The following is a 26,918-nucleotide window of genomic DNA, read 5'->3' as shown; positions in this document are numbered from 1 at the left end:
ACACTGGCCAACGCAAAACTGCAAGAAGCCAAGTTTTTCGTTTTTTTCTTTTCTTGCCTTTGATTTGTAAATACCTCTGTTTCAGTGCGACAACTTCCAGGCTTGTATCTTATGACCATCGAACATTTACATGAGAAAGTTGACAAAGGCTGAAACAGCGGAGGAGGCCTTGCAACAAAGAGTCCCATTTATAGCGTACAGTCAGGGAGAGACAGTGAGAGGGAGGGTAGGAGGAGAAGCTGGGAGGGGAGTTGAATTAATGAATTAAAAATGTTGTGAAGCAGCGTCCGTCTGAATAGTTTTGGGTTTATATAGAGAGGCATGCTGGGTGGACCCTGGAGGAGTGGACAGCGCAAGCTTCTTTAACTTGTCCCTGTGGGGACACAGAAGGCTTCACATGCAAGGAGAGGCAGACTGTGCTCATCCGATTACATAATGATCCAGCAACAGTGAGCCGGAACCGGTACTGCCAGTGCCAGCGTGCTGCTGCGGTACACTGACTGACCGCTGGGACTCCTCATCCAGGCCTCTCCTCTCCTCTGACGGCTTTCATGTTTTTCTCAGTGAGTTTTTCTTTCTTTCTCTTTCTTTTAATCTTTTTTTAATGTATTTATTTATTTTTTAGAAATATAGGATGTCAGCAACATAGGAGGACTGTGAAAGAAAACTAGGAAAACAACGAGATGAGGTGAAACATGCGAAACGTGTCAACAAGTGCTATTTGTTCAGCACCCTGAAATTTCACACCTGTTTTGGAAGGCAGATAACTTTCACCTCTTCCCACATGTTTGGTGGAAAGTGAAATTAAGTACATTTTTAAAATTTCCAAGCTGTGGGCAAAGTGAAAAGTCAAGGGAAAGGTAAGAAATGCAAATATTCTTAAAGGAAGCGCATAAACAATCTGAAAAACTATTCTAAAATGTATATTCTGTAGCTGTTTCCACTCACCAAGACATGATTATAAGGTTAAGTTTTGTATTGTTTTGATATTTGTGGTTAATGTAGCTGACATATGTTAAATCTTGGAATAGTCACTTTTTCTTGCTATATTATAAACATGAGAAATCCTGCAGTTTAGTCTTTGAACTTTTTTCTATAGGCTTGAGGGAAACTGGTGCTGAGTTTTGTTGCAGCGGCTGTGTTGTGTTTACAGTGCAGAGGGGTATGAGTGGTGTGTAGCAATGGACGAGTTTCCACTTCTAAATCTGTGCACTGTGACACAGAGTTCATGTAGCTGTGAAGTTACAAAAGTTTCCAAAAAACAAGCCTGACTTAGTCATCGAATACTTAATTTTGGAGCTGGATGTATCGGAAGTCGAAGATTGTTGGCACTGTACCACAGACATACATTACTAACAAAGAGCTCTACAAACCACAGAGGAAACAACAGGTGTGGTTCTGTTTCACTACTCTACAGAAAATCTTTGCTGGAAATATCTGGTCAAATGAATCACTTCTTCTCATTGAGAAATCCCCAGAAGCAGCCATTCAGATTTATATCAGATTTATATCAGATTTATAGTAGCTTTGGCTACTGCTGACTTAGAAGAAGATGGTAAAAGTCACTCCTGAGTAATTCCCCTGTGGCCAACAGCCGCTCGCCATTGTTTAATATGGGCCAGCGTCGTAACTCTCCAGTCACTGACTCTTGGAGACGGAAGTGAAAGTGAATTGTTTCATGGTGGATTTAGATGTAGTCTGGTACAGTCTGATGCTATTTTGAGAAATACGTCTGGTCACTGTAGACACTGTTTACTTCCTTTTTTTAAAATGTGAATAAATGTAAATCACATTTTATAGGTGTAGAAATACAAACAATCTGAACATTATGTAAGTTCAAGTTAAAATAGCAGAAAATGATGTCTATAGTTTATTATGACACTCATATGGAGTTGCATTTAATGGGGAAATGTACTGCCGGAGGTGCATGCACTGAATGAACTCCAGCAGCTTCAGATGCACAAGCTTTAGTACATTCTGAATAATAATATTATTTACTTGTAAACAAACTGCATGTCACATATCAAACATTAAGCAATTGGTTGCAAATTATACATTTAAAGGTATAGTCTGTAATTTTATAGGTTAGTTAATAGGGAGAAAGGATATGTAGAACTCCAAAGGCAGAGGAGAAGATGAGTTGAAGGTGTTTATGAGCCATGAAGGGACATCTATTCATGTCTGCACCTTCAGACTTATGACATTATGGATCATATCTATGGATTATCATCAGAGAAAGAATCCCCTTCCCCAAAGAAATAAAATGTGAAGGAAAGCGACAACACCACCAGCATCTTGATAAAATGTCACCCTCTTCCACTTCACCACAAGCATGATCTCCTGACTTGTCAGGGCTCTAAGACACAAATAATTATTTATTGTCACAAATAATAATTATCAGACATTCAACCCTCCTGTCTCCAGACAGCTGCCAATAAGCCAGCTAAACATCAACAGCAGGTTACAAGCTAATGCTATGTTAGTGAATGCTAGGCTCAAGTGTCCTTAAAATCATACTTTGCCTCTGATAAAGTGTTTGATTACATTATCAAATCATATGAGAATTTATTTGCTAAGCATCCATGTCCAACAATGTACATTCACTTCAAAGATAGCTAACGCTGGCAAACGGAGCTAATAAAGGCTAACAACAGCTAACAGCGGAAACAAAACAGTAAAAATTACGACAGTTCAGCACATACTCAGCAACTCATCTTAGCATCCAGGGCTGGACTGGGACAAACAATCGGCCCGGGCATTTTGACTAGAGACCGGCCCACCAGGTATTATAGGAAAAACCATAAAGCCTTTGAATGAAAACAAACGCTGTTGTCACAGTGATGTACACTGTCTTGTTGGTATATATGCATCAGTCTAATAAACTTAAACCTACACCATCCTCCCTATTCTGGTACTCTAAACAGTACCCGAAAGTAGACTGCTTGGTCGAGTTAACCTCCTGAACTATCTACAACACATGGTGAAAACCTGAAATTAAGACAGAGAAGACTAGAGGTGAGACATGGTGCTGCTGTTGTTTAGCACGACATCCGCCGGTTTCTTCTTTCTGGCGCAAAGTGAGTGATAAACAAACAAGAGAGAAAAGCCGATCAGCTGATCATTGATCAGTTTCATGATTGAAGTAGAAACAGGGGAGGGAGGGGGAGAGAATGAGAGAAGAAGAGGCAGCTGTGCAGCAAAGACACAGAATAACTCCAGCTTTGTGTCTTTTTCATTGTAGCTGAAGTCCGGGACAAACTGTGCTCCTTTTCACCTCAATACGAAACGTGTAATATTTTCTCTGAATACGAGACGATTCCGTTTTTTACGGGATGGTTGGAAACTCTAATAACTAACCTTATAAATAAAATAAGATAAAACAAGTTCAACATCAATAACATCATAGCACCCGCCCAGCAGTATAGAAACTCCGTCATGCTAGCTAGCACGCAGTACGAGTTATTGTAACTGACTGTAAAAAGTCAGCATAACGAAAATAAACTACACCTAAACCTGATTTATATCTGACCCAGATAGACTGCAGGTCATAACTTCTTACCTGAAGTTCAGTTCACCGCCTCGGGTCTCTGCTCCTCCTGCCTTTCCGTCATCCACCTGCCAGCGTGTTGCATCTGCTGGCCTCCACCACTTGCTAATGTTACTGAATCTGTGGAAGCTCCGCAATAGCCACCACCAAACAACTGAGTTATTTTTACACATCTCCCAGCATCTGGCCAATCCACCACCTTTCATTGTTTATACCGTTACGGGAAAAAAACTAAAAAAACCCAAAACCCATAAAAATGAAAAATCACCATCGGTCCACCGGGCAAATCGGTATGCCCGATGGCCAGTCCAGCTATGAGAGCATTTGTAATTGGTCAGAAGTGAGTTTCACTGACTAATCAACTCATCCCTTCACAAGTAAATAATGGCAGATGCTTCCCACCTGGCATTGACAGCTGAGGTCAACAGCGGCCCAACAGCCTTCCACAGTTAGGGAAAAACTCTGGGGTGGAATACAGTGCAAGCGGTATTTCAATCATGCCCCAATTTAATGCTAGTTTTGTCTCTCTTGGCTGAATAAAACATGTTCGTCCCATAGCTGCAACCATAGCTAGAATTATGCACTTGAATTGGGAGACTTCAGTTGACTGCAATCTACTGACATGTAGCAGTGAAATATGTTACACACTGTAACTTTACTAATGTGTGCTACTTAGTCAAGGTTCCCACTAATTATTCCCAAACCCTCTAAATAGATTCATCTTTTATAAATATGCCTTTTGCAATAGTTTAAATAAAGTTTTCACATACAAAGAACAGCTCGAGTCTGCAAAAGCTTTAGTGTCTGAACTTCAGCCATGAGACAACAGCAGCTCATTTGCATGGTAGTGTGAGGTCCAGAAAGTTTGTCTTGTTTGGCCTGAGCAGATGCCCTCTTGGCACATTGTTGATGCTTAGATTGTCCTTTCAGTCCAGTGCACAGGCCGCTGTGGTGTGGCCAGTGGTCGCAGCCATTCAAGCTGTGCTGTATAGACTCTTTTCAGTGCAGCGTACTGGCTGCTGTGGGTTCTTTATGATTGTGGACCCTGGATGGAGGCCCTGAGTAGAAGGGATTACTCTCGCCTCTGGAATACTAATGACGCTCTTTTGTCAGCGATCTGCTTCCTCCACCTTCCCTCCATCTTATTCCTTCCTCTTTTCCCCCCACCATCCATATCTCTCTCTCTCTTCCTCTTTCACTCTTTTTGTCATCAGATGTCCAACTTTCTCTCCATCCTCCCCTCAAAACTAATTATTCTCTCTCTTACCCCGCCCCATCTCGGCCCCCTCACAGTGTCAAACACTGCATACTCGCACACCATCAAACACATTCGCAAAGACACACAACACACACACACTTCAGTGCTCAGTTCTCCTCTCCTTTCCCCCCGTCTAACTTGCTCTCTCGTTCACTCACTCAGTCGTATTTTTCAATGGTGGCTTTTGTCCCTTTCATCTCCGCAAAAACAAAGGATTCTTGTGCACACAGGACAGAGGGGAGGAGAGGGCTGAAGGGCAGGACACAGAGGAAGAGATCCTAACCTTGAGTGGTCATCCAATAAGTCATGTTGAAAGTGTGGGAATCCATCAGTCTTACTGTCAGCAGGAGGGATATTTGCTTTAGCTCAGCTAACATTGGTATTCTTACCCTCTAAAGAGACATTTGATGAAAATGAAATTGTAAACAGACATTTTGGCTTTTATTACAGTTTGCTTTAGTATGTCTTTATTTATTATTTGTTTATAGAGAAGTGCCCATCTATGGATGCTTAAAAATAGCAAACAATAAATTTCTTTATGTCTAAGACTATACTGACAGAGGAAGTGTTGTTGAAATTTAAAGTTTTTCTTATCAATAACGCTCATGAGGAGATCTTTGTAATAAATCTCAACTGTTGTCCAGCAATTATAAAATCAAAGTAAAAGCAATGCTTGACATTAAGAATTCATCCACAGAAGAAAATAGTGCCCAAACAAATGCACTACCATAGGTTTTTCTACAGTGCACAACTTTGAAATAATATTTTACAAACGTGATTGTAAAAAGATTCGGATGCTGTGTAAAATGCAACTAAGAACAGAATTAAATGATTTGCAGATCTCATAATGCCCTAGTTTATTCACAGTAGAACACTGGGCTGGCAACAGGTCTGCAAAACGAGTGGGTGTGAAAAGAGCATCTTGGAGAGTCAGAGTTTCTCAGAAGTGAAAAATGGGCAGAGGTTCACCAATCTGCAAAAGCTGCATCTACACATTATAGAACAAATTCAGGATAATGTTCCCTAGACTACAATTTTATGAATACCAAATCAACTACAGTACATATTATTGTCAAAAGATTCAATTTAATGCCAGATGCCAGAAATTAATACAGGATGTTGCATTAAAAACAAATGATTCTGTGATGGAAATCCCTGCATGGACTCAGAAACACTTCCAGAAACCACTGACTGTGAACACGGTTCACTGTGCCATCTTAAAAATGGACTGAGGCAAAGTAGAAAACTCTTCTGTTGTCAGATAAACTGAAATTTAAAATTTCTTTTTGGAAATCATTGACAACATTCTCCATACTAAAGAGAAGAGTGACGATCCAGCATATCACCAGCACTCTGTGTGCTGCATTGTTTGGTATGGCAGTGTACTAGTATCTATTTGCAACTTGCACATCTGTATAGGCACCATCATACTGAAAGGTGTAGCAGGTTTTAAAGTGACACATGCTTCCATCCAGATGAGATCTATTTGAACAAAAGCCTTGTAAATGATAGCAAAAACATTGTAAACCAAATCAAACTGCACAACAGTGTGTCTTCATAGTAGAAGTGTCAGTTGAAAGAAGAATGGATGTGACACAGTTAAACACGTCCCTTCCTCTATCCTAACGTTTTTAAGACTTGTTGCTGCCATAATACTCAAAATATCCTTCTTTTTTTCCCTTAAAGTAGTAATTTTAAAAATGGATGTGTTTTCCGGGCCCTCTGACCACCACCAGTAGGCAGTGGGTAAAGTGTCTTGCCCAAGGACACAATGACTGAGACTGTTGGAAAAGGGGCTCGAACCGGCAACTTTCCGATTACAAGATGAACTCCCAACTCTTGAGCCACAATCGCCCCGTGGCTGTTTTAAAATAGCCTAAAAAACAGATCCTGATTCTTTATTATAATTAAATTACCCATATTTCACGTGTTTTTTGCTTTATTTGTTTATTATAAATGGCAGACAAATATAACTGGAGAGCACAGTAGAAATATTTCTCTTTTGAGCTGTTGGCGTGTAAAATGAGCTAAAATAAGACAGAATGTTGGACTTATAGTTACCACGTGAACTTAAACATGATAAAAAAGAAACAATAATGCTGTTCTGTGTCTGCTTAAGGTTACTATATGCCAATATTGTGTTGCCACTTTGTTGTCTTTTCCCCAAGTTAATAAAATAACCTTTTACTTAACAGCTAAAACAGTGTCCTCAGTTGAAACGAGCAGGCTTGCTAAGACAGGGACTAGTTTCTTGCTAAATTCTAGTATTTTTGTGATATTTCAGGACAGTAAAATTGAATATACGGAATAAAGAAGGCCTTATCCTTTAAATTAGTTTTAGGTGATGCATGTTTTTTTTGGACTGTGTTGTTTTTGCAAACCACACATTCCTTTGAACAACAGCTGGGGTTGTGTTACTAACGCTAACTGCTCAATATATATCCAAAGCACAAGTGTGCATTTACTGTATGTGTAGGCAGGCTTTCTGTAGGGTTCAGAGTTCAGCTGGAGATGGACAAGGCCAATCACATGTGCCCGCCCCAGACCATGCCTTCCTCCCCTCTTGCTCCCGTCCACATCTTAGTATTCATAGCAGTGCAGACTTCAACACAGATCTCTATTCATTCACTCAGTGTGAGCTGAGCATGGAGAGAGGGGAGACAGGGGTCAGGAAGGACAGGAAAGGACAGTGTGTATCAGATTGCCTCGATCCTTAGGCCTTTGTTTGTGTTGTTTTTGTTTATGGTTTTGTTATATTTGCTCCGGAAAGCAGAGGCAGTTTGAGACAAAAGGGCTGTTTAGTAAACAGCGAGCGCAAGAAGAGGGAAGAAAGGAAAAAGAAGGATGTGTAGAAAGAAAGAGTGCAGCCCAGATGAGGGTGAGGTTGTTGAGAGCACAGGAGGGAATCAATAAAGTGACAATAAGTGTCCATGGCAGCCAGAGGTGGGGTGGCAGGCCTTTTAGTTAATATACCATTGACACTATGAGAACCACTTAAACCATCACTTATTGTACCGTAACAGGGTATTGCCAGTCACGCACATGCATGTGACAAACTCTCTAGTTCAATGATGAAGTTGTAGCTTTGGATATTAAGCCATAGGCTTTAATATGCTGCTATGATGAGTGAGTCTTTTCATCACATTTTGGAGCCTGGCTGCAGGGATTTGTTGTCAGTCCTCCACAGCAGTATCAGAAAGACCTGACCTCCAGCTGGCTTTCCAGTTCATCGCCAGAAGGTGTTGGATTTACTTACAAGCCCATCAGAGTCTTCCAAACTCTTAAAATCATTTTTTTGGAACTGGATTTGTGCATTAGATCATTATTGTGTTGAAACAGGAGCAAAAATATCAACAAAATGCATACATGTAACTTTGTCCACTGATATACTGTAGTTATTTCTTATGTTTACTTTTTATTTTTCTATGGTAGACATTTAAACATCTCTGACTAGCAAGTCAGCTCATCACCTGCTAAAGCAGCATTAACTTACATGCAAACCTCTATTTTTTCGCTAATACCAGAGCAGCTACACTTCCCTAGCTTCTACTACACACTCTGCCAGTGGCGGTCCTAGCCTGTTTGGCGCCCTGGGCGAACACTCCCTCTAGCACTTTTTCTTGATATTTATTTATAATCACCTCTGTTAATCCTTGATATTTATAATTGAGTGATCTGTATATAATAGTGCTATTTCTTAAATGTGTAAAATCTGTAACATAATGTATTGTTTGGAGTTTAGTTTGTTACTGTTACTGTTACCATTTCTTCTTGAAGCAACTGTAACCCACATAATTTCCTTAGGGATTAATAAAGTGTTCTGATTCTGATTGTTTCAGGATGACCTGCCATTATCCAATGACACATCTGCTTACCTGTATCTTTTGCTCGTTTCTCCTCCTCTTCTTTTCTCTTTTTCCTAAACTGAGCACCTGATGGCTTTGAACTTTTCTTGTCCATCTTCCATTGGTCTTAATTTTGAACTCCAGTATGAACACAAATCCCCCAACCCGAGGATCACCACAACATAACCTACACCTTAGTTCACAGATTCACTTTGTCTAGGCTCTATTTCTGCGATTTCGCACAACCCAGGATTCAAATCATGAATACATAATGGGCTTGGATTTACAACATTATGAAGGAAATGTGCTCTATTTGGAAGCAGATAGAAAACCGATCTGTGCCTATGCCATCCCCAAAATGCGCTGGCCTGATGTCGGGGCAGCATGAGTAGGAGTAACTTTTTTGCTGATGCTTGTGATGCCGCCCCCACCACAATGCCGCCCTGGGCAACCGTCCATGTCGCCCGTATCAAAAACCGCCACTGCACATCCCTCGCTAGATCCCTGTCACCTAAATTAGCCACTAATACTAGTAGCACTGATAACAGCAGGCTATTTAAAAAAGCTAGATTTAGCCACTGTAACACCATCCAACAGAAACTCCAGTTTTGAAACCTCGGCTTTATCTTTACAGTGATCTTCACCAATAGCATGCTAGACTTTCATTTAGTAAAACTGTAGATTGAACTTCTTGGAAAGTTGGAAAGTAAAATCAACCACACAGCAACCCATATTACTCATCAGAGTTTTGGATTGAAAATTACTCTAAAAAGCACCAACACTACAAAGGGGGTTGGGGGGAGGGGGGGGGGGGGGTAGTCATTCAGAGCAGTGGAGGTAACTCCTAGCTGGTGACCACAGCATTAACAGTTTTGCTACTAATATTTCACTAAAAATATTCAAGACACTGCAGTTTTTGGGCCTTCTGTGTTGGCTTTACTCTTCAAACCCTAGTGTTATTTACAAAGTACATGTGCAAGAGGGCAGTTTGTCATGTGCTGCAAATGCTTCACAACTAATGTCAGTCTTAAAGTAAAAACACATTAAGAAGGAGTGAAAACTGCTTTTAGAAAAACTGAACAGGGTGTTCACATCCGTGGCTCAAGTTTAAAGACCTCTTTTTCTTTTATATAAAAAAAGGTCACTGGTGCATTCAGCAGCTGTCTAGTGCAACCAACATGTGAAAGAGCCTGTGCTTTCATGCTTTTAATGTGAAAGGGCAGCTGTGCCTTCAGTGAAAGAATAAAGGGGTCTTAAATGGACCGCCGTGGATAGCTAGCAACTGTCCAGCTGAAAATGTGCCTTTAATGCCTGTCTTCTTCTTCTCCTCTCCTCCTAAATGTTCCACTCTGTCATCTTTCTTTTTCACGTGCTTATCGAATTCTCTTTTTCTTACGTCCTTCACTCTTTCATTTTAAAACACCCGCTGTTCAATTTATTTTACTGCCCATCCAACCAATTCCCCTTTATTCCTTACTATCCTTTCCTTTCTTTTCCTTCATACTTCTTTTGCACACCTTTCCTTGTGTCCTTACCTCTTGCTGTGTCCTCTTTCTTTCTCCAATACCATGTAGCTTTGGTCATGACCTCAGCCACACCGCCTTCCTCTGAAGGCACCTCCCCTCAGAAAGTTTGCCATTCTCAGACGCAGACTGACGTCACCAAGCCCCTGCTGACCCCCACAGATGGAACTGGCGGTCATGCAGGAGTGGGAGGAGCTGCATCTGGAGGTCCAAGTGCTCTGCGAAGGCGGCGGCGTGTCCTTTCTAAAGATGGGCGGAGCAATGTACGCATTGAGCATGTAAGTGGAAGAGGGGCGCTGTACCTCCGTGACCTCTGGACGACTTTCCTGGACATGCAATGGCGCTACAAGTTGTTCCTCTTCTCGGCTACCTTTGCGGGGACCTGGTTCGTGTTTGGAGTACTTTGGTATCTGGTGGCCATGGTGCATGGAGACCTACTAGGTAAGCATGAAGAAGGGTCGACAGTGGAGAGTCAAATGAGAGGGGAAAGAAAACTACAAAGTAAAAGCAGAAAAGATTTTAATTGGCCTTTAAATGACACAAAAATCGAAATCATTAATTCAAAAGAAGCAAACTGTCATACTGAATAACTCATGTCGTAAAGGGAAAGTGCCTCAATGGGGGAAATAATAAGTTTCATTTTAATGGACAGAGACAGAAGATCACAGTACATAAAAGTTAGAAACTGATTACATATCGATGTGTGAAATAAGTATTTGATTCACTACAAGCCACGTAAAATTCTGCCTCACAAAGACTGCCAGTGTGCTGATGTGGCACACAGGTTTCCATCAATGAATCAACCAATCAAAGATATTCCCGATCCAACTCCTTATGTATATAAAGCACACCTGTCCACAAAACAAATTTCTCTGATTCCTGTCTCTCCATCACCATGGGGAGCACTAACCAGTCAAAGCACATTGGGAATAAGACTGTAGACTTGCGTGAGGCTGGAATGGGCTACAAGACCATCAGCAAGAAACTTGGTGAGAAGGTGACAGTTGTTGGTTTCATTACTTAGAAATGGAAGAAATGACCATCAATTGCCCTTGGTCTGGAATGCCAAACAGGCTGGCATGTCTAGTCATTAAGGACACGATTGGTAACACACAATGCTGTAATGGATAGCAATCTTGTAGTGACGTTCCTCTGTTCAAGAAGGTTCAAGGAAAAATCTAAAGGATTCAGGCTTGGGAGAAAGTTCTGTGGTCAGATGAAACCAAAATCGAGCTCTTTGGCATCAGTTTCATAGCAACTTGAGTTACTGTGACATGCTGTGTATTGAGGAAGCGAAAACAACACCACCACCAATGTCAAGCTTTTCCTAGAGGACCTACTTCACTTCCTTTCCTCAGTCAGAACACTGAAGATGAGTTGTTGACAGGTCTTCTAGCACAACAATGACAAGCAGACTGCCAACACAATAAGAGACTGGCTAAAGAAGACGCACATTAAAGTCGTGGAGTGGCCTAGACAGTCTCCAGACCTCAATCTATGGGCTTGAATTGTGGTCATAAATATTTTGTACTTGTAAATCAGGATTTGTATGTGTAAAAAGAATTAATGTGTGTGTAAAAAAAGATTTGTGTGTGCACACAGCAAAAAAAAATCCCTGTGAAACTCTGCACTCAAGTTTCAAGTTACAAGTACGAATTTTGACCCTATTTTTCTTCCTTTCAGCTGATAGGTCAATGTCATGTCAATCACAAATTGAACTATCCAATCAGAGAACAGATTGGTTTGGCTGTCGGAGCGATGCTTTACTGAGCTGCAGGTCCTTGAAGGGTAATACAGTTTGAAGCTGGAGGATCTTTATATAAATATTCCATAAGGCTCATACAAGCTAGGTCCTTTAACTTTTGGTAGCTGTTGAAAGGATACAGTTGTGGTATACCAGTGGTCAGAAATACCATTATTACTTTAGTATTACTTTAACACAAAATCAGTGTTGAACCGGGACCACTGCAATGAGTCACACTATGCAGCATGAAGGTGGTTTCACATCAGACACGGCATGGATCCAGAATTTGTTGCGCTGACTGCTGAGCTCTGCTTGTATATCGTTTTTTAGCGGCCGCTCTAGGTGTACTAGATGCACCTGATCCTTGTCGTTTCAAAACATGTATCTCTCTGACTTTATCTCCTCTACGAGAGTTTGTGTTGAATCATGTTCAAATGTTTAATAAAAAAGTATCGCTCATTCATAACGAGGAAAGCTTTGTAACTGTCCCGACTAGTGAAGAGTGTGTCAATTCCACAACGCTGCTTTTCCTCCGAGGTCAGCAGTGCATTTGAAAATGCTCTGCTGGTTCCTGTGTAAGAACGTCAACCTGTGAGAAAAAGTTTACTTGGACACACACAGATGCTTTCCTTCAAGCGGCAGCTGAGATACGCTAAAGGATTTAGAGAGTTTCTCTGAATAGAAATGGGCAAAAAACCCCTGAGATTTGCGCAAACCTTGTAACCAACTACAAGAAATGTCTTAGTGCTCTACTTGCCAACAAGGGATTCCCCACCAAGTACGTTTACCAAGTCACGTTTCGATTGGGATCCACTACTTATTTCATTCAGTTGCATGCAAATCAATTCTTAACTTTTAGGTAATTTCTGTCTCTCTCCTATAAAATGCATCCACCATAAAATTAGAGACTTTTCATTTCTTTGAAAGTGAACAAATTTACAAATTCAGTGGGTGATCAAATAATTATTTAACCACTGCATACAACATTTCATCAGCAGTAGTGTTGCAGTAGTAGTAGTTGGCAATTTCATTAAAGTCTTAGTCACACAGACCTAGAGACTGGTTACCAACTATGTTGATGCCACCAGTTCCAAGGGAAAAATTTGCATTAACCGAACAGTGGTTTTTCGAGGCTGGTAGCAGTCCAATCAGTTGCTAAAGCCACATTCACGCAAGCATAGAAACTGATCATAGAAACCAATCAGAAACCAATCAACCCAGCAACCCCCGGTCACTAAATTGCGTATTTTGATGAGTTAATTTTAGAGGTTGCTGACAGTGCTGCACTCAGAACCTGCGTGACAGACGCTGACGTGACTGCAAACTTGTGCAAGTTGCTGATAACACTGGTAGTGAAACTGTGAAAAGTGCAACACAAACCAGAAACGGAAACAGTTCACCCGCAGAGTTAAAGCTGTGCTATTTGAAATGTGATGACTGCAGCAGTAAAGCACATCTTTTACTCTGAAGATAAGTGTTCACCCTTTCTAGTTTGTGTCTCACAGTTTTTACATTTCAATGCTGCACAGAGAGTAGACTGATTAGTGTCTGCAGACATGTGCGGACCTTTCATGCAAACTGTGAGTTACTGTGTCAATCTGCCACTGACCGAAGGAATGACAAGGAAAGAATGAGCTTTGCTCACTCAGCGTTAGCCAGCAACCTCTAGCAACCACTTGCAACTGATTGACAAGACACATTTTTCCCTCGTGAGTGGTTGTCAGATCATTGCTAAGAGGTCTCTAGCCCCGAGGGCTTAGTTAGTTACTATTCGATAGATTTCCATGAAATAAACATCTGGTAATCCCTTTCATTTTTCTCCCGTGCCACCATGATGTTGACATTTTTAATTTTAAGTGTAATAGATCAGTGACTATCAGGTGGATTGTAATGAAATGAGGGAAAACACAGACTTTGCATCTGTAGCCAACATTGCAATTTGCAGTTTAATTCTCAGGCTTTTGACCACATAGCAGTAAAACCTAAACTAAGATTTCACACATGGTCAATATTATACTATAATGAAGTGTTTAACTGACATGAGTTGAAAAAAGAAATTAAGAGTGTTAATCAAGCAGATCTTATTAGGGCATTCCCACATATTTTGTTTGAGGGTTCTCTTCAGTTTCTGGTGCAGGTTTGCAGGGATGTCACTGTATCCTTTACCCGTCGCTTGTTATGGTAAGAACCCAACAGCTTGAAACAAGTTTGAAGACCAAGCCAACATTTGGTCTCTTTCTCATGTGTTTCAAGGCGTTTTCTGTTTATTTTGTGTTGTAACGAGAACCACACATGTCCTCTTTGTATATACTCATTCACTGTATATAAAGTTCTGTCTCTCTCTTTTTCGTTGCACAGTCGAGGAGTGTATCAGGTCACATTTCACTGCGTGTTATACCTGTATAACCATGCATGTGACAAATAAAGAATCTTGAATCTCTTGAATCACAAAAACAACAACAACAGAAACTGCATCAGTATTTAGATAAGTAGTACATTCCAAAGTACAGCACTCAGCAGAACATCGTTTTGCTATTGGACAAATCACTTCAGATATTCTATATTTTGTGAATTGTTACATTTTATAGTTTTTAAAATGTTATAATCCTTTACATTACTGCCTTTGCAGTACGGTCACACCTTTCTGTAAATGAGTAAACAATGAAGAAAGCATGACAAAGGCAGGACAGTGAAGGCTGAGAAAAGGAACAATGTAGTTATCCTGTAAGTGATTTGCAGATCTTTCTTTCTGCCTACATTCTCACAGAGTTTGACCCCCCCTCCAACCACACGCCGTGTGTAATGGAGGTGAAGACCCTGACAGGGGCCTTCCTCTTCTCTCTGGAATCCCAAACCACGATTGGCTTCGGCTTCAGGTGCATCACAGAGGAGTGTCCTGTAGCGATTGTCCTTCTCATCTTCCAGCTGGTCGTCACGATGGTGATGGAGATCTTCATCACCGGCACCTTCCTCGCAAAGGTAGTTTTAAGTTTAGAAGAAATTTTAGAAATGCCAAATTTGATCATCAGAAAAGTTGTGAAAGAGAACAAATTAAGTCAAAATAACTGCATCTTGTCCTTTTGTGTTCATAGGATTATGTATGTGCATACAGTGGCCCCTCGTTTATCACAGGAGTTACGTTCTAAAAATAACCCCGATAGGTGAAATCCGCAAAGTAGCCAACTTTATTTCTTACAATTATTATAGATGTTTTCAGGCTGTAAAACCCCTCACTACACACTTTATACACTTTTTTTCAGACAGGCATGAACATTTTCACGCTTTTCTCTCTTGTTTAAACACTCTCAAAGTTCAAACCTTCGTAGAAAAATAAACCCAGTATTATAGAATGAAACCAAAGGCACCCATGGTTACCTTTGACGGTGCAAAACGTTTGGTTGACATTGTTGTGTTTGTTGGGGAGAAAACTTACAAACGTAAAGTGCAGCACTTCAGAATGCTGAACGCATTCTGGACTGTACAGGAGACACGGCATGAGACCAGTCATGATTGGCTGGTCTACAGCCAATCAGGACGCAATTTTGTTTTATTTAAAAAAATAAATAAATAAAAAAGCATGCAAAATTGCACCAAAAAAAAAAAATCCCCGAAACAGTGAGGCCGCAAAAGGTGAACTGTGTTATAGCGAGGAACCACTGTAAATACAAACCATTTCTTCTTGTTGTCTGCCTTCAATGTTGGATTCTTTGTTCAGCATCTTAAACATGTATTTTTAAAACATGTGGGTTACATTGTTATCACTGTTCCTTTTAAGTATCTTTTGACACATTTTCCCGTCAGCTGAGGGGGTTGCTACACGTACCTCTATCTTTTGCCCTCATATGTTTTCTTCACAGTATCATTACAGCAATCAGTATCCTTATCAAGAAATGTCACGCTGCGTGTTGGTATTACAGTATATCAGCACTCATATCTATCATAATGAGGTTTCTCGCAGCTGCTTCCTCCTGCGTGTGGTCTAAAAATTCAACAGTCTGTCTTGTCAACATGATCTTGTAATTTCCTCCTTCAATGTTTTCTTTTTCAACATGTTCGGGTTATTTTGTTTCAAAAACTGAAATAAGAAGCCTGATAAATGGTTGCCGAATATCGACAACAGCTTCGACTTTGCTTTTCTCGCCTTCCAGGTTGCTCGTCCCAAAAAGAGAGGAGAGACGGTGAAGTTCAGCCAACACGCTGTCGTGTCGAATCACGAGGGACGGCCGTGCCTCATGATTCGAGTGGCCAACATGCGTAAAAGCCTGCTGTTAGGTTGCCAGGTAATGCAGCAGCACCTACAAACTGATTATTGCTGCTTAAAATATCCTTTTGTAATATATGAAAGCCTTCTTCCTGTAACTGTTTGGAGTTACTATTTATGTTTAGTTCCTGGAAAGTGTGTTTTTCATTATGAGTCGCTTCATGTCTATAAAACGTTTTCCTGTTATCTGAATATTTGCTTTGCTGAGGAAAAGCTTGCTGGTGACAAATAAAGCGAATGATACGCATCAGTGCCTTGCTTAAGGACATGGAGATGATGGCCAGTGCAGGTATTAAACCTGGGGCCTTCTGGTTACAGGATGCCTTCTCCAACCTCATGGCTACATTTACTCACTGCATCTTGGCTCCCAGGTGACGGGGAAGTTGCTTCAGACGTCCCTGACAAAGGAGGGGGAGACGGTGCGGCTGGACCAGAGAAATGTGCCTTTCCAGGTGGACACGTCCAGCGAAAGCCCCTTCCTCATCATCCCTCTCACTTTCTACCACATCATTGATGACAACAGCCCCCTCAGAGCCTGGGCAGCAAAAGGTAAATCCCAGCTCGAGTCAGAATGATGTGGAAGGATGTGATGAATAAGTCAACAGATAATTGTCGTTTGTCAGTTTACAGCTATGATTCCTTTACACATCATATGACCACTGTACATTAAATAGGGATCCATGTACTGTAAATACTAATGAAAGTGGGCACCGTGACCTCATCAATTAGTTTATGGTTGACTGTTTTAAAGCCTCAGTTTGGCTCTTAGTCATCACCGTAGCTCACAAAGCCATGGCTTACTTAGAAAGACACTTTTATTATTCAGTGTGACAATAAGCCAAAGGTACTTTTTTTGGTTAGTGAAAAAAAAACTGTAACAAAAACTTATTACTTATTTAAACGATTAAGTTGAAAAACCCCGCTCTTCCATGTGTCTTTTGTTAAAACTGAAAATTAACCAAGCATGGAGCTGATCCGATCAACTACTGGGAAACTCCTGGGTAAATCACAGAGAGTCATCGCTTAAGAAATACTCTGTTTCAGCTAATAGTTTCACTCTACATGGGATCATAATTAACAAAATTGACATCATTGTTGTATTCAGATGATTTTAAACTAGATTGACAACAAATAAATAAATTCAGCAGAACAATGAACACAGCAATAAATAAATAAGTAAAGTCAGCAGTTGCTTTATTTTCCAAAGACTTCTATGCAGCTGGACTTTTGTAAGAATGCAGGTTTAGGGCTTTTTCCAACTGGCACCATTTTTCAGATCCTGAGGCTTTTTATATGGTGGACACGTCTTTTATTAGGGTAAAAGCTTATCTGCTTGATGCTGTACTGTATGAAATTTATAGCATGTTGAATAGTGCAGTGCGATTCTGATGAACTGTAACATGTTACATGTAAACAGAAAAAAATACGAGTACCATGCAAAAGATGTGGATGTGCTGCAGAACACAGAGAAAGGTGTTCGTACTGGGTAAACACAGATTTTTATTTCTTTTGTAATTTTTTTTTGCAGATGGCCTTTTCTTGCCAAAATGTATGTCTAAATGCATGAAACAAACTTTTAATTTCAAGAAAATATATTTTATAGGGACATTAGCAGACAGAAGCATCTGAGTCTTCTGCATTAAGCAATTTGTTTCTTTCAGTTCATGGAGAAAAGAAACTGAAATACGCATCGGAATATTTTCAATTCAAAACACACATCTGTTAATCCTGTTGTCTAAAATGATTCTCTCAATATTAACATTAAGTGTTGACAAGTCTTAGAATGTGACAACCGTTGTGTTATTTCTCATTTCTCAGTCTTATTCTCAGCAACCACTTAATGACAAAAAATAAAGATATCATATTGTATGAAATGGGTTGTTTATTTACATTTGCTTTGTATGAAATGTATATCATTGACAGAAGTTTTACTGTATGCACATACATACTCAATGTGCATGTAGGTGTGTTGGTATTTACGATCATGTGCTGCGTGCTTGGCTGCCTCTCGGTGTCCAGTGTTTGGCTTGTTTGGCTCTATGAGAGAAGATTTCTCTGGCTGGAATGTGTGTGAGAGAGATTGCCAGAGACACCCCTCATTAGAGCACAATACTGTACAGTCTGGAGTGCTGACACGAAGCCTGCACAGATCCATTTACAGGAACTCAGGCCTGATGGAATCGTACTAAAAATGACTCTATATATACATATATACATGTATATGTAAACAAATATTAATATTATTAATTGTTTTTGTTTCTATAATGGTTAATCCACCTGTTGGTGAAATCTCTTTAATTAAAATCATATTTTTAATGCTAAAATTATTACTGTTATGTATGAATTTTCAAATGGACTGTTCTACAAAAAAGCAGAAAGAATAGTAAAGCACATCACTATTTTGGATTAAGAAACCTAGTTAAAGTTATTTACTTCCATTCCTGAACAGAAAAATTGGTTCTAGTTGTTGAATATTGTGCTCGACTAATTTCCTGACTTCTCATAAGTGTGCCGGCTCAAATGTGGGTATTGAAAATGCGGACTCAGTTTGTTATTTGTATATACTCCATAAGGTTTAATTTTAAACAAGCTTTTGACAAGTTTCTAAAATATTTCTACTGTAATTATGTTTCATTTTCACTTCCTCTAAACTAAAAAATAATTTGCATTTGCAAGAAAAACTTATTGAAGCAAGCTTTCATGACCACGAAGCCTACAGCAGTACAAGCACTAAATCCATCTTAAAGACTCCAGATCTGTATCATTGTGTGTCATATCATCTACACACTGATGTAACCTCCTGCATGAGTAATAAAACACCCCGAAAACATTTTATCTTTCAGTTCAATATTTAACTTGTTTTGAGTTTTTCTTAGTAATGGAAAAACTGTCATATTTCACGTCACTGATCTGTTTTTCAGTTGTTAACCCTTTACACACTGACGTACAGAAAGTATACAACTGCTTCTAACGATTGTGAATGCATGCATGAATACCTCTCATGCATACTTCATGGACACAGAACACTTATGGAAGTTCAGCAGTGAATGCCTCCTTATGGGATCTATGGGAATTTGGCTTCAAGTGCAAAAAAAAAACTGTTTCTCCACAGTTGGAGCAGCAGGGCAGAATGCTCTGGCTCTCCAACTGCTGAGACAGAGAAGCACACCTTAACCACGTCATCACTGAAAACTCCATGCACAGAAACTAAAAAAAGGCTTGCACTGAATTGTGTAGTGAAAGTCTTTGCTTACAATAATCTTGGGGATTGTGAAACTTTAAAGTGCTCGTCAGCTGCGAAAGACATACTTTTATAAGAAACTGGTTACACCACAAAATTACAGCTACTAAAAAAAAGTAATCTGTTATATTACAGCATTACATAATGAGAGAAGTAACTCCTTAGAGTGACAGATTTAGAAATTGTCATGGGGGCATAAAGTTTTATACTATAAACTGTATTTTCAAAAGAATACATTTGAGTCGAGTTGATATTGGTAGCCCCGCCTTGGTAGCCCCGCCTCCATCCTTTAATTGGAAGAAGCTTCTTGGTTTTGCTCACAGTGAGACGTTAGCTAAAAGCTAACAGTGAGGGCTTCAGAAATGTAGCACTACATCGTTCTCCTCCTCCACAGCTCTCGTCATCAGTGCTATGCAGAGGTGCAGGTGCTTCATAGTGTTGAGTTCCCAGGTAAATAATGAAATACTTGCACAATGTGACTGCCATCCTCTCGACTGTGTTCCCCGTCCACCTCACTGACACAACTGCAGCATTGATAATTTAACCATGCATCTAAAAGTCAGAAGGACTTGGAAATGATGAACAAGGATCTCAACAATTCTTACACTTTCTTAAATATCTTACCTCACAATAATACATCAAATTACTGAGAGGGAACTGTACTCAGAAAAAAAATGCATATCTTGTGGTGAGCAGGCCTCTCAGCTGAAATGCAAACAGTGCAGATATCTAGAGGCGTGCTTGAAAGATCACTACATGCAGATGAGGCCTTTGCTCCGCCTGTAAAAAGGCCAACAGAGAGAATCCCGTGTGTATCAGTGGTTGCGAAATGTGGTGTTGTTGCCGTGGTGGGAGTGATTGTGGGTCTGGGTGAGGGGAAGACATGTTTACACAGATGAGTGAGTGTATTCTGAGTGAGGCCTGTTGATGCAGGTGTTTGCTTGTTTGGGTGCTGAGGTCGTGCACCGATGATGAGTATAAAGTATATTTTGTGTGTGCTTCTAAAGTACGTTCCACCTGTCTGTGACTATGCAGCAGTGCTTACTCTGCAGGCTTACTGACATTTCAGAAATGAGTTATTTCATTATTTGTGTGTGTAAGAGACTGTGTTGAGTGCTTTTGACAATGGAAAGTCATAAGTGGTGAGTTTTCAGTGAACAGTCACTGTTTGTGAAAATGTGCTAAAAGTTTTTGCTGATAATTTTTCCTTAAGTTCTGTATATTTAAGTCTGTGAAGCAGTTCTGTGCATGTTTGTGTGTGTGTGTGTGTGTGTGTGTGTGGGTGTGTGTGTTTGTAACACTCATTTTCCACCGCAAGAGGCTGCAGCTTTGCCCTTTGTTCTAAGTAGTGCTAAAGGCACTTCCGAATGAGTGTTAATTTCTTCAAGCACTCTCAACAGAAGGCGTTTGTATTGTGTGTTAGCAAGTTCAAGTATATAAGACACAATCTGCAGTGTTTGTGCTTAGGTTACAAATGTATTGTACTTTGCTGGGCGTAGATGAGTGGAGTTTTTTTCCACTTCCCAAGACTGCATGTCTGTGGACATGAGTTTAAATAAACTGTGCTCTGAGTTAGTGTTTAGTGTTTCTGCTTTTCACACCAACTCACAAGATTCTACAGTGGTTTTTATTGTAGTTTACATTTCCTCATATGGAGGAAGGCCTGTTGCCTCATGATGGAGGCAGATTTGTAAGAAAAGCCAGAATATTTTTTTTTTTTTATATATAAGGCGGGTTTGCACTACGCTTTGTGTGGCTACATGAAGATAACAATAACTCTGGAAATGAAAAGGTTTTTTTTTTTTACCTGTTTTCATAGACAAACACATAAGTCAATATGCAACAGCAACAATAACCAACCTACATATGAATGCAAATTATTCAAGCAAACCTTTTTACCCACTTTGACATGTGAGAGAAACTGGTCTAGACCACTTTTCACATTTATATCTCAACAACTGTTTTCTCTCCTGCCTCTTCCTTTCATACATATGTGACTTGTAATCAGTGCTGCATCATATAAAAACTTTTATGCATTAACAGAAGAATTATGTGTTTCTGTATCAAATTGTATGTTTTTTTATTAATGGGCTAAAGCATCAGAAACCAGTCACCTCGATACTCTTCTGGTTCTAGGTGGTGGCTGGACAGACCCAGAACTGGCTGACTTTGAGCTGTTGGTGATCATGAGTGCCACGGTCGAGCCAACCTCCGCCACATGCCAGGTTCGAACATCCTACCTTCCCGACGAGATCCTCTGGGGCTACGAGTTCCCCCCTGTCGTCTCCCTGTCCACGTCAGGAAAATACGTGGCTGATTTTGCCTTTTTTGACAAAGTGGCAAAAACCAAAACTCCACCCCTTTTCAAGCAGGGCCTGCCACCAGACGTGCAGTCGCAGGGGTCCCGTCAACGTAAGGGCAAGGAAGACGGAACGGACTTGGAAAAGATGAGACTGGAGGAGAGCTACAAGGGGGAGGAGAAGGGCCGCCAGAGAGGGCGTATTCGGGACAGCAGCCCACTGAGTGTTCGAATTAGTAATGTGTGAAAGGGAGTGAAAGAAGAGGTTCTGAAAGTTGATGTGAAACCAAGATCAGGCAAAGATAGGAACAAAGAAGAAGCGACCACATTCTCATGAAGAAGCCTAAACTGCCAATGCATGAGTTATTCTAAAGTACGTGGCAGGAAACTGAACACCTGGGTGTTAAGACTGCGCATGAAAACCAGACACACTCTTTAACCACAAGGCTGTATACCAGAACAAACAAAGAAGATGTTTACAGCCTTTCAGAGTTCGAATATCAAGTTACAAACCTGACTTATACAAATCGACAGCATGCTAAAAGATTTTGTATTTTCAATGATGTCAACAAATTAGTGTCTACACCGTATTTTTTAGAGAAAATTGAACGAGATGAGCCATGAACTTTAAAGCAAGTTCAATATACCCTCAGCATCTTTCCATTGTCTACATTCACTTACCCTAATAATGGCAGTCAAGTGGTCACATGAAGCTGGTTATCAACTTGCTAAATTAACCCAGGGTTTCTCCTACATGTCCATTTGAAAGGCAACAATAATACAGGCTGAATGTAACACAGCTGCTGCAGAGAAATCAGCAGTGTCAGTGTGTGTGTGTGTGTGTGCGTGTGTGTGTGTGTTGGGGGTGGGAGGGTCCTGAACAGTGGTTTAATATTAAAATGCATGTATGTATGTATGAATGCATGTGAGTGCTTTGGTCAGTAAGACTGGAAAAGAAGAGATGATATATTAATAAAGTTTAGCCTATTTGAATCCAGGAAAGAAAGCCAGCAGAAAAGGCCAACTCTGTGAATTAAAAGACTTATCAATATCAAAGCTCTGTCATTAAGACACAGGAGAATGATGCTCATCAGGGAAAAAAGAGATTTTAGACAGTATAAAAAAAACCTTTAGACCCTCCTACTGTCTGAGCAGAATCTTTCTACTGTCTGCGGAATCTTCCAGGAATGGTGACGCTATTTTCTGGAGAACTGATTGGTCAGCGAATTAGGTTTGCAGCACCGGACACTAAAAAGAAGTCATGCATTACTCATTACTTTTCTTAAAAGTAATTCAGTACATTACTTAATTGCCAAACAGAATATCACAGTAAAGCATGCAATAGACACGTTGGTCAAAGTGTCAATTTCATGCTTTTCCTTTTCCGAAGCAGTAAATGGACATGCATGCAAAGGTTGCATTACTAGCAGAGGGAGATAATAAATTTGCTGGCAAAGCTTTGGTGTGATATCAGGTTGAAAGTTATTCATTATACTGCTGAGATTACTTATTGTTACTCCATGAAATGACCTGAAAAGCAGTGTCCCATAATTACCATTTAAGAATATAAATCTGAGTCTACAGTCCCACACATCAACACAAATCAATATCCCAATGAGGACACACACACACGATCATTTATTTCGTTTTTACTTATGAAAACAAAGCAGATGAAAGATGAAAACCAGAGACTTCAAAGTCGTCGCCACAGTGATTCTACTTTAGAAACATGAACAGGTAGAAACAGAGGCTTCAGTCTTACTTCTCAGCAGTTTGTTATCTGTTAAAGTTCAGGGTCTGGCTGCTGGGCTGGGGTTAGCTTCACTCTGCTTTATCATCACTCTGGCTCTTGGCTAGCTTAGTGTTAGCATGCTGCCTGTGCAGATGGTTGTAAAGAGCTGAAGTTGTGTTAGTAACATAATGCAGCCGTTTCTTTCCCAGAAGCTGTTTGCACTTTACCATCACTTTTTTTTCTTCCTCCAGCACACAAACTGAAATCAGCTGATTATAGCACATGTGTGTAAGAAGAAGACAAAACTTTTGTTCCATGTTTTTTCTTTGGATCCACCTCCCTTACTTTTGCAATGAAAGCAACAACATAAATATACATACAACAAATGTTAACTGTAATGCAATTATTGGATTACAGTAATGCATTAAATTACTGCGTTATTGAAAAAACTAAAAACACTGGATTTTCATGTAAGAAATGAACCACCTACATCGTACAGAAAACCCAAGATTAACCTGGATAAGATGAAATCTTACTTTGTAGCACAGTCCTCAGGGCAGCAGATAAAAAATCAATCTGTAACAAAAATCATCAAAGTTAAGGATTATTTAGGATTTTTAAAAACATTTTATCTAAGAAGAAAAATGCTGAGGCAATTCTGGCTTGAGAGTAGTTTTGCAGTGAAGCTGAAGGTTGGATGTGTTGATTCACAGTACTGGTTTTGCTTTTTTGTAAAAATAAATAAATACCTGCAACAGGTAACGAGAACTGGAACTGTAGTATTTTAATGAGGGATTTTAAAGGGCAGTACCAACATCACTACGTGAAAAATGAGCTCTTTTATCCAGACGTCTCATTGTGTTCGTTGGAGTACATATATGTTTAGTAATGTTACTAAAAGCATTTTAACATAAACAAAAGGTGGCATTTTATACAGACAGAGTAACTGAACTAACTCTAATACTTAATGCACTGTATTAATATGATTTAAACCATGTGGAGTTTTGAGTGCGAGCGAGTTTTTTTACACCTTCAAACTGTTATCGAGTGAGTGTGATAATACTTTCTGTGTGTGGATGTTGAATGCGGATGTTAAATGTGAACTGTTTTAAATATTCTTTACAGTATGCTTTGCGTAGTCCCACAGAAGTCTTGAATCACTGTGCTTTTAAAATAATCTTTTAATGCTGTTATGTCATGATAACAAGTTAGCCTGAGATAACAAAGGTCGTTTTCTTGTGGTAATGACTATTTTTTATACCAAGAAAAAAAAGGTTGTTTACTCTTTGCTTATTAGACAACATGAGCTTCAAGCAAACTACAGGAGGACATTTCTTTTGGCTGTTTTGAATATGCTTATTAAAATACAGAGGAGTGTAAATTGTTGATAATGCGTTATTATTTCTGTAAAGATCTATTTTCCTCTTGGTTTTCTATCAGGAATCATGACGCCACTTTTCATGTATCGTTAATCCATAAAGGCGACTAATCATAAAATAAATTGAATTAAGACACATGAATGGGTTTATTCTGTCAACCCTAGTTTTCCATCTCATCAAAACAGAAAGTAAAATTGTGTGTTTATCCTTGCACTCAGATAAGCAGAGGTGTTATTTTCACCCCTATGGTGAATCATTTTTGCGGCTTTGTGGTGCAACAGGAACATCAGACAAACAGCGGCTTGTGTTTTCCACTCTTTTATCATTACTCATTCCTACGAGCGGAAATTATTCTTTATAAGCGCTTTACAATTGGTTTACAAATGTTGTGGCAATTCTTTCTGATACAGACAAGTGAGTTATTCAAGTTATTCTAAAATAACAGCATTAAAAAATTCACAGCATCACAGCCTTTCTTGGCTTCTGTACACTTATGTACAGTATGTATAAATATTTTATCTATATTTCTTGTTTCTGTATGTCTTTGACATCTTGTGTAAAGCTTTGTGTTATTGTGGCAGATTAACAGAGTTATGATAAAAGTTTACGGGGACTCGCTGACTTTGACACAATAAGTTCAAATATTTTATTTACTTTTTCAGGAACCCAGTTTTATAAAGAATACATGCAAAAAGATAGTTATAGCAAAAAGTTCCTTTATTTTGTATTTTCTCCCCCACATTAAATGACCAGCAGAGATAAAATACTAATATGGATTCCTTCGCTGGTGAAGAACATGAAAAATATTCAGAATAAGTAAAAACACTTAAGTACGAGTCTCTGATTAAAGGCTTCCTGTATAAGCTGTATATGTATATGGTTCGCTTGTAATTCTGGAAGCTCATTGGTCTAACTGCTAATACACTTTCAAGTGTGTCTTTAAATAATAAATGTTTTATTTACAACATCCACAAGTCTCTGATTGTGTGTGTGTGTGTGTGTGTGTGTGATAAAGTATTCGTCTTTGAAATATCTGCAGATACCGTCAGAATTATGAAACAAACACTTAAAAAATAATCTGATGACTTAAGTCATACTTGGTGCTTTTATAACAGCTTATGATGAATATTCAGCCTCCAACCATCCTGATCACACCGCAAATAAAGTTCTGAAATCTGAATTAGCTAAAAGCACCAATAGCTCATATTCCATTAATGAATAATAGGGCCATTACTTCTGTGTCTGTGCACAAAACGGGGTATAAATTTGGACCAAATTCATATTTCACAAAACTATCCAAAAGTGCAAAACTAATAATAATCATGATGCTATAAACTGCTTTACCACAAATACAATATTACTGCTAAATTTAGCTGATCAGTCAATTCAAATATTAATTTTATGTTTGCTAACAATCAGCTTTTGCTAGACTTTGACTTCCATCTTATTATCTAGTTGTATTTTTTACACTTTAAGTGGAAGAGTTTGGAAGAGTTTCGGAATATAAATATGTATATGTATAATGTGTGTTGCTTAGACTCAGCCTACTTATTTACATTTTATTATTTCATTTATTTTATTTGGCATGTTCTAAAGCTCTGGTGGCGCTTGCTAATCTGGTGAGACTTTCAGGTAGAAGGGTGGGATTTGGCGGGTAGGTGTGGTGTCCACTGTGTGTGTGAGTTTGTAGAAAGACCAGCTAATGCTATCAAGTGGACATTTTAGTCTGTAGACAAGCAGCACGCTGTTATTTTCATGACTGACCAGTCACCTGGCGTGTGGAGCTGTTTTAACCTACCAAGAGGTAATTAGGAGTCTGAAAGGGTTTTTTCAAAACCAATAGACCCTGTGCACGAGAAAATGCTGACTTCCTGTTTTAAGACCGGATGTAGAGTTGTACATTTGCGGTAGCTTTATTTTGCGGTCAATTGCTACAGCGAAGGTGGACTCCAAAATCATGTCCAAAATATGAAAACAGAAAGATCGTGTGAAGTTACAAAGAGGAGAAGGTGGGAAAACTCACCTGTGCTGTGTCATAAACAAAATCAAATGATCAATTTTGATGTTTGAAGAGTGTAGATCGATTGGT

The 26,918-nt window shown here is 39.5% G+C and overlaps 1 protein-coding gene across 2 annotated transcripts; it reads left to right on the top strand.

The window, feature by feature from the left end:
- Positions 1 to 279: 279 nt before the first annotated feature.
- kcnj10a (potassium inwardly rectifying channel subfamily J member 10a) lies at positions 280 to 25,796 on the top strand. 2 transcript variants are annotated; one of them, XM_085450946.1, is made up of 6 exons: positions 280 to 563; positions 10,225 to 10,614; positions 14,685 to 14,896; positions 16,066 to 16,197; positions 16,550 to 16,727; positions 21,556 to 25,796. In XM_085450946.1, exons 2-6 carry the CDS (start codon positions 10,233 to 10,235, stop codon positions 21,963 to 21,965), a joined length of 1,314 nt encoding a protein of 437 aa, XP_085307072.1. In that variant the 5' UTR covers positions 280 to 563; positions 10,225 to 10,232; the 3' UTR covers positions 21,966 to 25,796. The 2 variants fall into 2 exon arrangements, with proteins under 2 accessions (XP_085307072.1, XP_085307073.1); XM_085450947.1 differs by lacking the exon at positions 280 to 563 and adding an exon at positions 579 to 860.
- Positions 25,797 to 26,918: the final 1,122 nt, after the last annotated feature.

The sequence above is a fragment of the Copadichromis virginalis genome, linkage group LG3, assembly GCF_057382275.1.
Source record: "Copadichromis virginalis isolate Kocher_CV1m ecotype Utaka linkage group LG3, C_Virginalis_male_GT1.1, whole genome shotgun sequence".
Taxonomy (NCBI): Eukaryota; Metazoa; Chordata; class Actinopteri; order Cichliformes; family Cichlidae; genus Copadichromis; species Copadichromis virginalis.
Note: the sequence above shows the minus strand (reverse complement) of the source record. Positions and strands in the feature narration are given on the sequence as shown.

Excerpts from the sequence above, each read along its gene's own strand:
- kcnj10a (XM_085450946.1), top strand. The coding sequence starts at position 10,233 with ATGACCTCAGCCACACCGCCTTCCTCTGAAGGCACCTCCCCTCAGAAA. Across the intron at positions 10,615-14,684 it reads GGTGCATGGAGACCTACTAG|AGTTTGACCCCCCCTCCAAC; the intron begins GTAAGCATGAAG and ends ACATTCTCACAG. Across the intron at positions 16,198-16,549 it reads GCCTGCTGTTAGGTTGCCAG|GTGACGGGGAAGTTGCTTCA; the intron begins GTAATGCAGCAG and ends CTTGGCTCCCAG.